This window comes from Python bivittatus, unplaced genomic scaffold, assembly GCF_059951505.1.
Source record: "Python bivittatus isolate LINGU-HERP-01145 unplaced genomic scaffold, Pbiv_v1 ctg000060_np1212, whole genome shotgun sequence".
NCBI classification, from domain to species: domain Eukaryota; kingdom Metazoa; phylum Chordata; class Lepidosauria; order Squamata; family Pythonidae; genus Python; species Python bivittatus.
Genome location: NW_028277044.1, coordinates 690,272 through 706,368, shown reverse-complemented (window position 1 = coordinate 706,368; position 16,097 = coordinate 690,272). Strand labels below are relative to the sequence as shown.

Sequence of the window (16,097 nt, the reverse complement as noted above, 5' to 3'; positions counted from 1 at the left end):
GTAAGTTATCTGCAAATAAAAATTAAATATAATAATTACTGTTTCTTGAATTATGGAACAGTTTGCTCAGCTAAGAATGAAAATCCCAGCTTTCCAGCATACTGATTTAGGAAGCTTTCCACATTTATATCCTTTCAGAGAGGTTGTAGCAGGAAGTTGCATTTTGGGGATCAGTGAAGGAAGGAAGAAAAGTTCAAATCAATTTAGGAAACAAAGCCTAAGACCACCTACTACTGTTATTCACAAAAATCTACATTTCAAAGATGACGTTTTGCAATTGAAGACAGTTTGCTACAAAATCTGAGATATCAGTATCTACAAGCTACAACTGTGGCCTTCTCAGTAAGTCTTTGCCTTCAGAACAATTCTTCTTAAGACCTAGAGTATTATTCTTGAACACATCTCAAAAGGAAGAATCCAAGATTATATTCATTGTGTTGAAGCCAGCCAGATACTTCTTACAAAAAAAGTAATTCCATGTTCTCTTGTAATTGTTAATGATTTGATCTTTCTGTTTTACGCAGAATGGTAATCTGCAGACAAATATTAATAAATAGATTGAGCTATTTTTCTGCCTGGTAGGTAATCCATTTTGGGCAGATAACATATGCTCAATCAAGCCTTATAATTCAGTAGAGGAAAGAAACATATATTCTTCCTTACTAGGAGGAAATAGCATAGTGTATGTAGGCTTGATTTGTGAGATTCCTTCCCCTCCAACAATAAAAACCAATTTTCCTTCTTAATACTGAGAATAATAAAATCAAGATAAGCAGAAGTCAATGTGATACATGTCAATATGTATAACTGAAAGAATCCCAGATATTAAAAAATGAAATAGTTTCATGGTACAACATTGTATATTATTATATAATGGCCAAAATTCTGGGCATTCAGGCAGCTACAACACTGACAGCCAAAAAACAAAAAACAAAAAACCCTAAATGGAAGGAAAGCACACACTGAAGAAAAGAATCATCAAGAGGCCTAGATTTAAAAAGACCATGAAGAAGAATTGAGAATGAGGCTCTTGGGCTCTGATTTAGCTGCCATTTTGTTTTTGCTCCTAAGATATCAGTATATATGTTGCAAGTAAGGTCTCAGAGAAGTACATGAAAAAAATCAAGAACTTTGGATGATGACAAGGATGATGATGATGCACAGCTCCAATTCAGGAAGACCAAAACCGTTGCAAGTGTTCTGTGCAATCTCTTGTACAACAAATAGAGTGAAGGTACATTAATTAATTCTATTCGTTAAAGTACTTAAGAAACTGAGGTTTTGGGAAAGTAAAGTTGCTTCACTACAGAACATCACAAATTATGCCCCCCAAGGTGTGCTTGTTTTCAACCCATTTTAAACTATTTCAGGTTCACTTATTTTTAAAACAGCATTGAAAAAGGCAGGTGCTGAAGTGAGAGATGAAAGAGGCTGCTACCCACCTCTTCTGATTAGTGGAATATTCGTGTTTATTTCAGAAAGTCTTAATTCTTAATGGACTAAGAGATACACATCTCACGTCAAACAATACAAAGAAATTCCAGCTCTTCACTTTACCTCATTTAGACTGAAACCTTACCCCATCCAACAGTGGAACAAACCGCCTTGGGAAGTGATGGTCTGTTCTTCAACAGAGGGACTGAAACAGAGGCTGAAGGGCTGTCAGGGAAGGTTCCTGCACTGACCAGGGCTTGGACTTGGATCCCCAAAGTCTCTTGGAATCTTTACATTCTAGGATTCTAAGAAACCCTTACCTGGAAGCTACTCCACTCAAACTTAATAGGACTTATTTCTGAGCAGACATGAAAAGGATCACAGAGAATCAGTCTTCTCTGTAGTATGAGAACATAATTATAACCTAATCTTTAAGATCTATATGCAAACAAGTAGGATGGTTCTGTACACAACATTTAACAAAAAAGATTAATATCAAAATAATATAGTATTTAACTTCTATCACTTCCCCTCAAAACTTTGATTTTTGATGACCACCTATCTAACCAGAAGAGAGTGATTGTAATCTTTTTAAAATTTTCTGCTGCACTCATTAAATATGTTAAGAATAAGGGGTTTTTTTAGTTTACATAGTTCATAATTATCCCTAATTGAAGCAGTCCCTCACAAACATAAAGATTATAGTATATAATACCAAAAAACAAAAACACCAAGCAATTGTTGCTACACTTTTAGACGTAGAGAAAAAATGATCCGAAGTATTTTATCATGTTATTTTAGTTTTAATAATAATTTGATTAAACCACTGATTTTCATGAACAGACCTAGAACTCTATCTCCTCGTTCATACCAAAAAAAATCAATTTTCAGATTACTGTAAGGGCTATGAAGACCGTTCAAAAGCAGCAATTAATTCAAAATACAGCACAGAAGATTTTAACTGGGATAGCTTGCTGTGAACCTCTCTTTCTATGGCGATTGCTGACTTTGTTTTTAACTGCTGGTTTCCCTTTTAGAACCCAAATAAGTTAAAAGCTGCATCTTCCTACATCAATTTACAATGGAATTAAGTGCCACCAAAATGAGAAATTAAATGGATGGTAATAAGGATGAGGAGGGCTTTTTTCCCCTACTATTTCATCTCAGTTATGGAATTTCTTCACTGGGAAGTTTGTCTATAGCTAACACCTTAGTAAGGAAATGGCATCAACTGAGAGAATGCAGGAACTCATGCAGCAATACAGAAGGAAGTTAATTTGGGGAAAGTAACTGATTCCCAAGAAAGTGCAGGGAGGAGGTAAACTATGTCCAATCTGCAGAATTCCTAGTTCAAGCTCTGAGGGTGCCCGATAAAATTATAAATAGATAGATGAGCTCTAGATTTAGCTGCAAGTGAATCACAATGATTAGACTGAAATCCTGTCACTTGAGATTCCAAATTTAGATCTGCCGTCATTCTTAGCAACACAGCATAAAGATTCTAGTTAACAGGTGCAGCTTCTTCTAACTTATGATCCTGTCATGAATAGCATCACCATAAATGTCTAAAGGGCACAGGATTTTTTTAAAAAGAAAACTTTCAAAATAGAAGGCTGAAAGCGAATGAATTTTTAAAAAGAGTCAGACTGACCCAGGTAAGCCACAAGCCAGTGCTTACATGCTTGATTCTCGTGAAGCACTTGGCTGTAAACTGTATTTTTTAAGTCTACATGCATGTATCTGAGTGTGTATATTTGTGTGAGGAGAGAGAAAGAAGGGAAGAGAGAATGTGAGGGTGTGCATACACACAAAGCTTATGTCTATCTGTCTGTCTCTCTGTCTATCATCATCTTCATTTCAGTCCTAGACCGAGGCACATATATACTGTACTACAGACAGACAACTATAAAATTACCCCCAAAACAAACCAAATAATACTCCCACCTTACAAATTTTAAAGAGAGAACAATCTAAATTTTGACTTAAGAAAAGTCAAATTCTACAAACCTAAGCCATGACAAATTAAGCAAATTTGCACAACTGCCATTTCAACTTATCGCCCTCCTTACTTTAAAAAAGGTTTTAATTTATTATTTATTTATTGGACTTATATGGCTGCCTATCTCCCATACTGATGCTAGATGACTCACAGCAACCAATAAAAACAAGAATAAGAATAGAACAACCCTTCCCACCGGGTGCCAGACCAACCAAACTGTTGACTCAAGCCCCATCCTAGCCCAATGCTTGGGGAAAGAGCCAGATCTTCATGGCTTTCCAGAAGGCTAAAAGGTTTTATGTAATTTATGGGTCATTGTATATTTACAGTGCATTCCTAGTCTTGTCTTCAAACTAGGTGGGAAACCTGTAGACCTCAGGATGTTGCTTAACTTTATCTTCCAGCATTCCCCACCTCGGCCAGGTTGGCTAAGGTTATTAACAGCTGTAGTTCACCTGTGGTAAATAATGAAATTCCTTCATCAAAGTGAAGTGATAAAATGGAGAATGGAGTGAAAGGATCATGTCTAAGTTAAGAATGTTTGGCAAACATCAGCAAAGGCTGAAGATGCAGAGAGCAAATCAAATTAGTCCAAAAGGCCAATTCTGAATGTGCAAAATGAACAGCATCCTCTGCTGGTGTCTTCAAACTATTTCTCTTCACCAACCCTAGTTTATGTTCAAGTCAATATAAAATGTGTTTTATATTTATAACTGTTAGACTGTACTTATGTCTTACTTAAACACTTGGTAAATTTCTTCAGATCTTCCTTCACGTAGTCTCAAAATCCAAGCCCCTGGGTTGGCTTTTAATTGAAAATACCCCTGCAAAGCAAGCAAACAAACAAACCAAAAATACCACTGGATTTAAGCACCAGAAACTGTCTCATCAAACATGGATGCCAATCAATCAAGAATCAGTGAAATCTACCCTTTCTGTTTGCACCTTGCATCTTAATAAAAGGAAATATATGCACAAACACTGGCAATGTATTTTTTTATATATATTTTAGTTACTGCATTTATACACAGTCTTTTCTCTAAGAGTTCAACATGGTGTATATGAGGACCCCTCATTTTATTCAGCAACAACAAAGGTTTGATGTTGAGAGGGAGGTTTCACTGACAAAAAGTGACTGGTCCAAGTGGGCTCCATGGTTGAGTGGGAACTTGAACCTGGTCTCCTGGCCCAAATCCAACACCTAATTATTAAGTAAAAATAATCTAAAATAGATTCTGATGCTGGCTTTTGAATCAAAGGATCAAATCTCCTTCACTTCAGATGAGAAAATAGATTTCCCAGATACTGGAATTAACAGGCTGCTTTTCTTTCCGTTGCAAGCCAAGGTTACTATAGATTTATAGATCTAGAAGAGAAATAAATTAATGCTGCTACTGTTGCAAAATTCATTTATATTTACATTTTGATTCTCAACTTTGTTAGGAAGCTTGGACATGTGGCACTCCAGAGGCTGCTGAACTACAACTTGGAGCATTCCTGACTATCAGCCCTGCAGGCTGGACTGTTGGGAGCTGTCTCAGCCATGGCAACTCCTGGCCAACCTGACTTGGGCTTAGAACTAAGCAAAGTTGGGCTTGGTTAGAATTGGAAGGGAGACCTCCAGAGTAATCAGAACAATAATCTAGCCTATGATACTGAAAAGAATCCCAGAAAAAGACAATGGCAAACCACTTCTATTCTGCTACCAAGAAAGCAACATGACTGCATCTATGAAGTTTCCAGGAGCAGCTCAATTTGAAGAAGTTTGCATACACTTTGGGTTTGTGTGTTCACCTCTTCCAGTCACAAGAAGACCTGAACTTTCCATCTCCATTTCTTAAACCATTTACACATTAGCCCACTTCAGTCTCTGTACAGGCCAACAGTATCATTCTGGGCATGGACCAAAATATGTGAGCCATGCATGCTTCATTCATTCAAGTGCACAGGGTGCTTTAAACAGCCCTGAATATCACCATTTTGCAACAACTTTTCAAAAGGCTCTGGAGACCCTACTCAAGACTTTGGGGACAGGGCCACCATGTGATCCTGGGGACAAAAGTTTTGCATCTGATTATATTGTAACGCCATTCTTGAGTATGCTGCTCAGGAGATATTCAGTGGCATGGCTAAATGACATCATACTTCTATTATGATACTATATTCTGATGTCATGTAACTTATTAACTCAGATTACTAGCTTCCTAATTTATAAGTGAGATCCACAAGAACAAGTTTTAAGCATTTAATGCCTCAGTTTAAGTTTTCAGCGACTCTGATATTACTCCATAAACAACCCCTTCTTGGCAAGAAAAACTACAAGATTCAAACAATAATAGACCATACCATTAATAATATTAGCAGACATATTAGATAAGAACAATGAGCAAGTGCTTAAATTACATACATACTCTCCTGCCTCAGCCAGGACCTACCAGGTTGGCCATCACAATGGTATCAACTTTGACAGGATTATTCCTTGTTCCAAGAGTGAACTGCAATCCACGAGGTGGCTTCCTAGTGGTCACATCATAGCAATGTCCTTCCAGCAACAAATATTCCAATTCATACTCAGCTGAAACCATCCCATCTACCTGTGAAAATGCATATTCTTTAGAAGAGACACATAGGAACATTCAAAAGTATTGGGCACAGCCATACACAGAGTGCTTACTCTTGCTAAAGCCACAGATGTATTATTATTATGCTCAGTGCTTATGCAATCTGTCTAATGAAGGATCCTATGGCTGGATGTTTCTTCGGTTTATCTGAAATTAAGAACTAGAGTTCTTTTATCTCACTTTGGACTCTTCGAGAGGAGAAAACCTGTCCTCCTCAATAATTATGTTTTTTTAAGCTGCAATTCCATGTTTGTTCCAAAGACAATAAACTCAGTAAAGGTAGCAATTACCACAGTAAATGAGGAATTTTTGTCTTTAAAGGGGAGCCAGAACTACTGAAGAGAACCAGGGTTGGTGTGGGCAGTGATTGTAGCCCTTAGCCAAAGAATCAGGGAGTGTAGGTCCAATGTTGGTAGCAATGAACCAGTTTACAATTTTTTTGAGGTTGCTGAACAAGAGTCCTAGAGGCTATTTCCCTCAAGGATTCATTACCACCAAATTATGACTAAAAGAATGCATGCTGTATTAGCTTTCTTTAGTATTGAAACTGAGTGAAACAATCCAACAATGCAATATCTTCTGATACCCAGATATCTGAGAGACCCCTCATATCCAATCATTTCTGCCCACCCAATACGTTCTAGTAGCGTGGGTGCACTCCCCTCCATTCAACACTGCCATCCTATGGGATCTAGGAAGCGTGTCTTCTCTGTTGCGGCCCCCACCCTCTGGAACAGCATTTCCCCAGAGATAAGGAGGGTGCCCTTTCTCCTGGGGTTCCAGAAAGCTTTGAAAACCTGCCTTTAGTCTCAGGCCTGGGGTTGATGTTTATGACTTGTTTAAGGCATAGAGAATACATAATGTTTGAAAAGTACTTATCCTATTACTTTAGCTACACTTATTTAAAGTGCTGCTCATGGTTTGATAGCAGCTTTATTGGCAAAATAACCAGAAGATTTGTTGTTTATCAGATCACTTTAGTCTGGACTGTCTGATTTTATGTTTTTTCTAGTTTTGTATGCTGCCCAGAGTCCACTGGAATTGGGCAGGCAATAAATATAAATAAATAACAAAGTAACTTAAGATTCTATGCATATCTTCTGGTTATTTTGCCAATAAAGCTGCTATCAAAGCCATGAGCAGTACTTTAAAGAGTGTAGCTAAAATAATAGGATAAGTACTTTTCAAACATTATGTATTCTCCATGCTTGGAATGAAAGCTAAAGTTTTTAAGAAAATACAAGTCCTAAAACATCTGAAAAGTGAAAAAAAATAGAAATTTGTGGACTACATATTCATTACAATTCTTTGTACAATATGTTTAAGAACTAGTACTTACATCTTTTAAATGAATGTTGTCAAGGTCATAAGGACTGCTCACGGCTTCAACCAACCAACTTTCTGGAGTGATCATGTTCAGTGTCAGAAGAGGAGACTCTGGCATTTCAAGGAAGTTTGCTCCGAGTGAAAGAGGAAAGAAATTATTGGACCCCACAGAGAGTTCTGGCTCCATAACCAAACGATAGAAACTATGGCAAAAGCAAAAATATAATTATTAAGAAGGCAAGGCAAAACAAGGCAAAGAGCATTGTAGAGGGTTGCACAACAATGCGTAAAAGCCTCAGAATGTTTTGATTCTATTTTATACATTTATTACTGCTGAGCAAGTAACTGTGTTATATTAGAAACGTTCAATCTGTAAGTTACAAGGAACTTGGATGGGCTTTTTTGTGTGCTCTTATTTTTAATTTCTAATGCTATTTTGTTCTAACCTGGATCCAATGACTGTCCTTGACAAAGACAGTCTCCTCCCTTTCAATACAGGCCAAGAACATGATAACCATTATAAAACTCTCAGGGAAGTAATATATCCAGTTCAGGATACAACATTTGCCAGGAAAATGCAGGTATCCTCCTATACAGAATGCAATGCCCTACACTGGTTTCAAGCTTGTTTAGTGCAGCTACCCCACTAGAAGGTAAAAGGCAAGTTGATGTTGATGGCTTAGTCTTGGAAAACAATGGGAAGATCAAGTATTTAAGGGGAAGAAAAGGAAATGGGAAGGATTCTGGGGAGACAGCAGGGAGCAGCAAAGATACTTCAGAGAACTGCAACAAAAAGAGAATAGGGAAGAGGCTAAGGAAATCCATCCTGTATGCACTTGGAGTACGCCTTCTTCTTTCAAAGGCCCACTCTTTTGTGGGGAAGGAATTTGAGAGAAGCATATGAGAGAAGAGACCCCTCATATCCAATCATTTCTGCCCACCCAATACGTTCTAGTAGCGTGGGTGCACTCCCCTCCAGTGACTGGACCAGCTGCTTTTTAATCTTTCTGTTGACAAACCTTCTGTCTCTTTTTTTGCTAGCACTCTTCATCTCCCCTCTTGGCTGAGCCAACTACAAAGACTCAGAATTCTACATATCAACTGTCAGGACCAAGTAAAATGTTCAAAAGAAGAGGACCAGTGAAAGTAGGTAAAGAACTGACACTGTCCTGCCCGAGTCTGCACCAGCTTCTAAGTATAAATGGTATTAGTTAAATGACTCCCAGGTAAAGTTGTTGGAGTCAATGAAAACATGTTGATGTTTCATGAGCCATATTATTGTCACATAGGGCATTAACCAGAAACCACTTCAACAATAAGCCCAGCTGTGAAAATCTACTGTCATATTTTTGCACCCATTTTAATAATAAACTTTTTCAAGTTACTTGCCTTTTCAAAGGTACTTCTGACAGATTCGATCTACAGTTCATGAACAGTCTCAGCTTCATGTTGACAATCTGACCAAGCACCTAATGAAAACAAGTCCCATGTTAAAGTTTTCTGCCTGCAACTTTTCCCATTTGCCTAGTTCTATCCTTCCAATATTTATATAAGCAGTTTTCCAAACTATAAATGAATACATGATTTGCAAATTTACATGCCTCCACCTTCCATCCTATACATATTTGCAATTTAAATAATAAGCAACTTTATTTAGGAATTAAGCCTTAGTAGAAAGAAGGAATCCTTACTACCCCCCAATGAAGTTAGTGTAAGAAATGAGTTAGCTTTACCATGAAGCAACTTTGATTACAGGAAGATGAACCCAACAGGAAAGGCTAACACCACCTCTTCTACCTAGAAGGCAGGGATTAAGACTTCTTCCTGTCCTGTCCTGTTCCAGGTAGTGACTTCACCTAGAGTGCTGGAACACCACTTTTACTCTGTATTCCATTACAACAACAAAACTTGCACTGGTCACATTGGAAATGGAAAAAACTATGTTTCTTTAGGCACCAGGGTAGGAGCCAGTGTGAGCCTGCCTAATTGTAGGTAATTGAAGTCCCCAGCATAGTGTTTCTTATTTTGTGATGTTTGTCTATTGATGATTTTCACCCTTTACTGTCAGGTTCGGTCAGCATGGGGCTTCGGGGAAGCTCGCAGCCAGACCACGCGAACTCCACCGGCGGTAGCTAGCGAGGAAAAGAGGAACTGAAAGCGCCGCTAATTAACGGGCCACCTGCGCCCAGCCAAACAGGAAAACCGCAGCGGAAGCTTTAACTATACACTGATAACGGCGCGAGCCAACAATGAACGGGGCCACAGGCAGCGAAACAAGATCGCCGCGCAGCACAGAACCCTCGGGCTTGCACGTAACGGGGAGGGACCAACCCAAGCCGGAGGGGACTGCCAATCAAGGACAATGGACCCTGACTGAACCTGCCATCATGGACAATCAAGAGGGATTATTGGGGGGCCGATAATCCGCAGCGGTAACGCGATCGCGGGGCAGAAAAAAAGCGCGGGAAGGGGGGAATATAACGAGTGATGCAATTGTACCAAGCCAGTCCTGGCTTTGCTTGTGACTGCTACGTTACGCATGAGTAAACCTCTTTTGTGAACCACACATGTCACGGGAGTTTCTCTGTCGAACGGGGCAAACCTCACATTTACAAGGTGCCTAAAGTTGCTTAACAAGTGGACAACCTTAGAAACTGAATGAATGAATGTGCAAGTTAGTACAATGCAGCAAAATAATCAGCATCCTGATTCTTAGGCAAATTAGTTTCTATTTTTAATCCTAGGATCAGACTATTGGGTGAAAGGTACTTCAAGGTAAGTCCAACTTCATTATTGGTCCCTGGAGACAGAGCTGTTGCTTGTGACACTAGTTTTTGTATATGTACCACCATTCACAGTTGTATCAAATCAATTCTAAGAACTGCTGGTGGTTGGATGTCTTTGGTCAAGATAGTTTTACACCTGAACCTAGAAGATTCATGTTCAGAAATTGCTCTGTTCAATCTCAGGCACATCGTTATAGCAGCTATGGACTAGATGTATCATTGGAACTCGGGACAGAATGCCTAGAAGTTTGGAGAAGTACTACAGGTGTTCCTTTTTCATCTCCACTAATGATGAGAACCATGGCCCCCTGAAGCTAAAATGGGGCAATCAGAGTCAAGTGTGCATTTAGGTGCTACTTTGTGCACCACCCTGAAGAGCACTGGAAAGAGCAGAAATGCATACAGCTGTCTTTTGCTCATAGTGCCACCATGGCATTGGTTGCTTTGTGTTCTGTTATCTTAAAAATCAAAAGAAGTGCCTTGTTTATTGTTCACTGTTCCAGATGTATTGGATGAAGGACCTATTCTCCACTGACAGACACTGCCAACTCAGCCAGTCTGCTATGAAATTGAGCTATGCCCTTTATGTTCTGCTGATATGGATCTGGACGTCATTAAACGTGTAGTCTTCCTCTGAAGGCCCTGTGATCAAGATCCACTCAAGTGATTCTGGCATCTTTTCAGAAGGTAGTTAAAGTGAAACTATTCTGGAGGACCATTGAATTGTAATTTGCTATCACGTTGGTGCCAAGATTATCAACAGATTGATTATTTCTGTGCCATTAAACTCTTTGTCATAGACAAAGTTTCTCCAGGAATGTCCCCAACTTGGCCCTTCATGCAACTGAATCCATCAACTATCCTGTTGGTAATTCTTTTCTTCTTTTATTCCACCTTTGCCAACGTTATAAATTTCTCCAGAGAACTAGATCTTTGTGCTGTGTCCAAAATATGACTTGAGCCTGATCATTTCTACCTTAAGTGAGAACTCTGGATTGATGATCGGTGATCCACTCGCTTGTTTTCCTGGTTATCCATGGTATTCTCAGGAGTCTTCTTCAACATCAAAGTTCAAAAGTGCCAATACTCTTTCTATCCTGCTTCTTCATGCTAAAGCTGATTGTTGCCATTTGTTTATTCTTTATATTTATATTTTTTTCACTCTGTTTTTCATCTCTGGTTACTGAGGATACCAAAGTAACCCCCTATAAATTTCAACCTGGATCTCTCATCTCATCATGCGTACAATTCAGAGTAGATAATTACCATTTCAAGGAAGATCTTAAATAAAGCAGTTACATTGTATAGAAACCACTATCAAATTGGCTTAATGCACAAGATATCAGTATGCTCTCACAATCAATAAATGTGATAACTTCTGGGCTTCTCTTGTTAGTGGATCAACAATACCAATTAAATCAAAGTAGGGTTCATTTTGCTCTGGATTTATCTTCAGTATGCTACATAGGGAAGGCAAAGGAGAGACACATTAAACATTGAACAAAAAGTCTTAAACGTATGTATGACTTGAAGATGTAATGTTCACAGGAAATATACTGTACAGGTAGTCCTCACTTAATGACCACAATAGGGATCGGAAAACTCATTGTTAAGCAGGGCAGTTGTTAAGCAAAATATCATGTGACCGTACCCAATTTTACGACATTTTTGTGGTGGTCGTTTAGCAAATCATCATGGTCATTAAGCAAATCATTCAGTTCCCCATTGATATTGCTTGCCAGAAGCTGGCTGAGAAGGTCAGAAGTGGTGATCATGTGACCCCAGGATACTGCAACCATTGTAAGTGTGAGCTGGTTGCCAAGCACCCAGATCACGATCACGTGACATCAGGGGCACTGCAACAGTCATACGTGCGAGGACCAGTTGTAAGTAGCTTTAGCACCATCATAACTTTGAATGGTCTCTAAACAAATGGTCGTTAAGCAAGGACTACCTGTATTATCTTATGCAATTATAAGCTATTTTATAGAACATGTTGTGATTCAACAAATGGATGCATTTCATCTGGCATCTACAAACTAACGTTGTGAACTGCTCCACTAGAAAGACATATGCTATGTAATAGTTTATGCCCACTTATTATGAACAATTAAAAACATGCATTAGAAGTAGTTTTCCCTAAAGAGGGCAAGTATTCAGATCTGAAGCAGGGAAGGGTACTTCAGATCCATTGTGAGAACCTGTTCTCACAAATTCTACCTGTTCCCAAATCCTTCAATAACAGCACCATTTGGTTCTCTGCTTTATGGTCTTCAGTTTCAATCTTGATGACTGGGCAATGATAGGAACTATATGCTAGCATGTCAGGTGGGCATCAAGCTGGGGTTTGGGACAGACTAAAAGGTAAGAGTTTCAGCTTAGTTTGATAATCTTTGAAAAAGGTTGCTATTCTAGTCAAGCTCTCCTCATTCCTATTGATGGACACTAAATCACCCCAGTTCTCCTGAGCTGTTTCAAGTATCTGCTGCCTCCTACCCATTCTTGTATTTCAGCAAACTTGAGAACTGATCAAACTGGCTGATGTTTCCCCTTTTGTATTTTTGGACAATCTAAGAACTGACACTCACAAATAAACTTTGTAAATAAATATAGTGATACAAGGAGATTTCAAGAATATTTATTTTAAATGCTGAATTATTACACTGATTAACTTCTTAGACAAATTGTTTTCAGCTAATGGCTAATAAAAGGAAAACTTTCTCGGTGACAGTTTCTTAATGATGGAATACCATTTGTGCCTTATACTTTTGGAACAGACCTTTAAGAATGCAGACTGATTTTTCCTATATAGTTACATATGCACATTCCAGTCTTCCTGAAATAAATTTAGCTTAATTGGCTTCATTTTGATTATACTATTTTTGTATGTGTAAATATGTTTAGTATTTAAAGTCTTTGTCATTTGTTTGTGAGCCTTTTTCTATGAATCTCTCTTTGAAAAGTGGAGTATAAATGCCCCAAATAAAGTTAATCACTTGTTTTTTTCAGTGGTAGTACCAATGGTGGCAGCAATAAATATTGCAAACAGAATAGATTGCTAATTACCTGTCCACTATTCATACAACTAAATTGTCATGAAAATAATAAGGAACAGCTACTTCGAAGTTTTTCACCTGTGTTGGTCTTTGAAAAATTCAACGTCTTGGCGGTCATCAGTTATTGGCAAAGAAGAAAGAAGGGCGTTCACTTTCATTACTAAATTACTGCCACTACAGAAAAGAGAAAAGGATTGTATTTATTTCAGGAATGGAAGAATCTCCTAAAATTATGCCATAAAATATCAAAAAACACCACCACCTCAATCTGTAGGCTTTCAAAGCTTTGCACCCAAGAAGAATGGCAATGCCGAATGTTGTTAGCGTTCCTTGCATGTTACGATGTGAGAATTTAAAGAACAAAGAGATGTTTTTGAAAGCTTTTCATAACAGTGTATTATCCTTGGACTTTTTAAATCCATCTCAGTCTTACATTTGTGCTCCAACAATAAACTAACTTCAATTGCTGAGGTCATCAAAAATTACCAAATTATCAAGACCAATTTTCACCATTTAGGTTTATGAAATTATAAAGCCTGGTATTATAGGGTGATTTTCTCTCATGCTATTAAGTCTGGATGACAGAGGCAGTCAAAGACTACATTCAGATTTTATACTCTTGCACTTTGCTGATATTTTTATTTTACAAATTTATAGGCTGCTCAACTCAGTAATGACTCTGAGTGGCAAACAGTCATTACAGAGTTGGTACGATACAATTAAATGATACAATACAATTAATGATACAAATAAGACAACAAGAACAATAAAAGCAAAAGCAATCAGAGAGTGATCTGACCATGGCTGTGGACTGACTGTAATGTCCTCCACACCCAGATCACACTCCAATTGCCCTGAGGTAAAAACAAGATCTAGTGTACAATCTCTGATATGTGTTGGATTTGGGTCAGGTCCATGGTCGCCCTGATGGACATGAATTCATGAGCTGCCCCTGACTCAAAATTATATCACCCAGGTGGAAATTAAAATCCCCGAAGACCACAAGCCTTGAGGGATTCCATCACCAACCCTATGATGGAGTCTAGCAGCTTAGGCAGGGAAGTCACTGTGTAGCAGGGAGGCCAGTACAGCAACAACAAACCCAGATGCTCCCTAGAACCTAACATCAACCAGAGAGGCTCATATCACACTATTTCTGGAGCAGAGCCTTTGAAGGCTGTCAAGGTCTCCCAGATGACAACTGCCACTCCAGCCCCCTGCTCTGGAGTCACAACTGATGCCAGACTCAAAACCCAGGTGAGAATATCTCCAAGAAGGGCAACCCTTTCCACACACCTGAGTCTTGGTTATATACCCCAGGTTGGCTGCCTCATCCACAATTAAGTTGTACTTATTACATACTGACGTGGCATTCAGAAGCAGCAGCCAGAGTCCAGGGCCACCAAATAGTTATTTCGTTTTTACTATATGGTGTAAACTCTGGTACTGTAGTTCTTAAATCATAATTTTGGCTTAGTGCAGTGTGAAAACCTAGCCAACGAACTATGGTTAACTAAATAATGCTTCAGAACAATGTGTAAACCCATCTGGAATGCTGCAGTAGTTCACATATATGTACAAGTTAATCAAGGAGGGGCAGTACTGATCAATACTAGTGCGAGGATGGGAGACCACCAAGAAATCCCAGGAGTGCAAAACCCTACATTTTATAGCTAAAAAACCAACATGATGTATTTGTGTAGTCAAAAGGAGCGGAGCTGGATTTGAGGGAAATTACCTTTTACTGTACACCTCTACTCTGTTGTAATTTCTCCGGATTGTCAGAAATTACTGCCCTGCATGCAAGAATACCCCTTTCTAATGTCAACCATTCTGATATAGACAAATATATAATGCTTTTCTATGAATGCCATTTTTAAAAAAGGACACTGGAGCATTAAAAAAAAGATAGGAAATCATTCCACAGTTGTTCTGCACTGCTCTTGTCAGATGAGGAAAATCCGGTGTCCCTTATAGACTGCAAAACTTCTGCAAAATGTGCTTCATTACAATTCCCTCCACCCTCCACAATAAATGTTACCGTTTATTGTCAACACCCATTTCCTTGACAAGTGTTTTAATCTTTGCAGCTGCTGTATTTAGAGTTATCTTCTCCAACAAATCAAAGTCTTCGGTATTTAATTCATCTTCTTTTAAGGGGCCTAAGATCTGCACAACAGAAATTGACACAATTCAGAATGTCATGCTTTGCTTTACAAGCATGCTGACTTTTGCCCAGAAAGTGACTGAGAACTAGTGAGGCTGGCATGAAACATTCTCTGCTATAAGCATCAGGTAGCAGTTTTTCACATGTTCTGTAACAACTGAAATTTCCCAAGAGTTTTCAATGGTAGTCAGGGGTAAAATGTATAATACCATTCTGAACCTGGTGAGTTCAGGATGTGGGCAAAAGTGCTTATGTCTTACTGAAAGGTAGAAGAAAAGCCCAACAAGGCAGAGAGTAGGAAAATCCATTTTTCTCCAAGAATTCCTCCTGTTCCAATTCATTTTTCTTCCATAGCTTCCAGATCCAAATGTGCTTCAAGGTTTTTTTAGGTATTAGCCCTGTCAGTTTGCACTGGGGCACTGTTTAATTTTTGGAGGAAAAGGATAATGGAAAGGATCTCCCATAAGAGGTGGCTTGTTCCACTCTATCTTTCCTCCTTGGGCATCTGAGCTTCTTTTTTCGCACAAGACCCTGAACAAGAACAGCAAGAAGGCAGAGCCCGCACATGCCAATTAGGCCCTTTATCTGCAGCCATTACCTAACTGTGGTGCTGGGCAAGCAAACTGCCTGTCGAATGGGATCCCATGCTGCTCGAGAGAGATGTTTTGCCTCCTATATGATCACTGCATGTCAAACGATGCGGCCATT

The 16,097-nt window shown here is 38.8% G+C and overlaps 1 protein-coding gene across 3 annotated transcripts in view; it reads right to left on the bottom strand.

Moving 5' to 3' along the window:
- Positions 1-16,097, bottom strand: part of UGGT2 (UDP-glucose glycoprotein glucosyltransferase 2) — a 90,349-nt gene that overhangs the window by 14,233 nt on the left and 60,019 nt on the right. For all 3 annotated transcript variants that reach the window (XR_015795355.1, XM_088136440.1, XM_088136441.1), the window contains 7 exons: positions 15,264-15,391; positions 13,301-13,396; positions 11,524-11,626; positions 8,770-8,849; positions 7,394-7,583; positions 5,869-6,027; positions 4,172-4,257 (listed from right to left, as the gene is read on the bottom strand). Coding sequence is in view for 2 of the 3 variants with exons in the window: in XM_088136440.1 (XP_087992566.1) it covers positions 4,172-4,257; positions 5,869-6,027; positions 7,394-7,583; positions 8,770-8,849; positions 11,524-11,626; positions 13,301-13,396; positions 15,264-15,391 (842 nt within the window). In the remaining variant the exon portion in view is untranslated. The remainder of the gene's footprint in view (positions 1-4,171; positions 4,258-5,868; positions 6,028-7,393; positions 7,584-8,769; positions 8,850-11,523; positions 11,627-13,300; positions 13,397-15,263; positions 15,392-16,097) is intronic.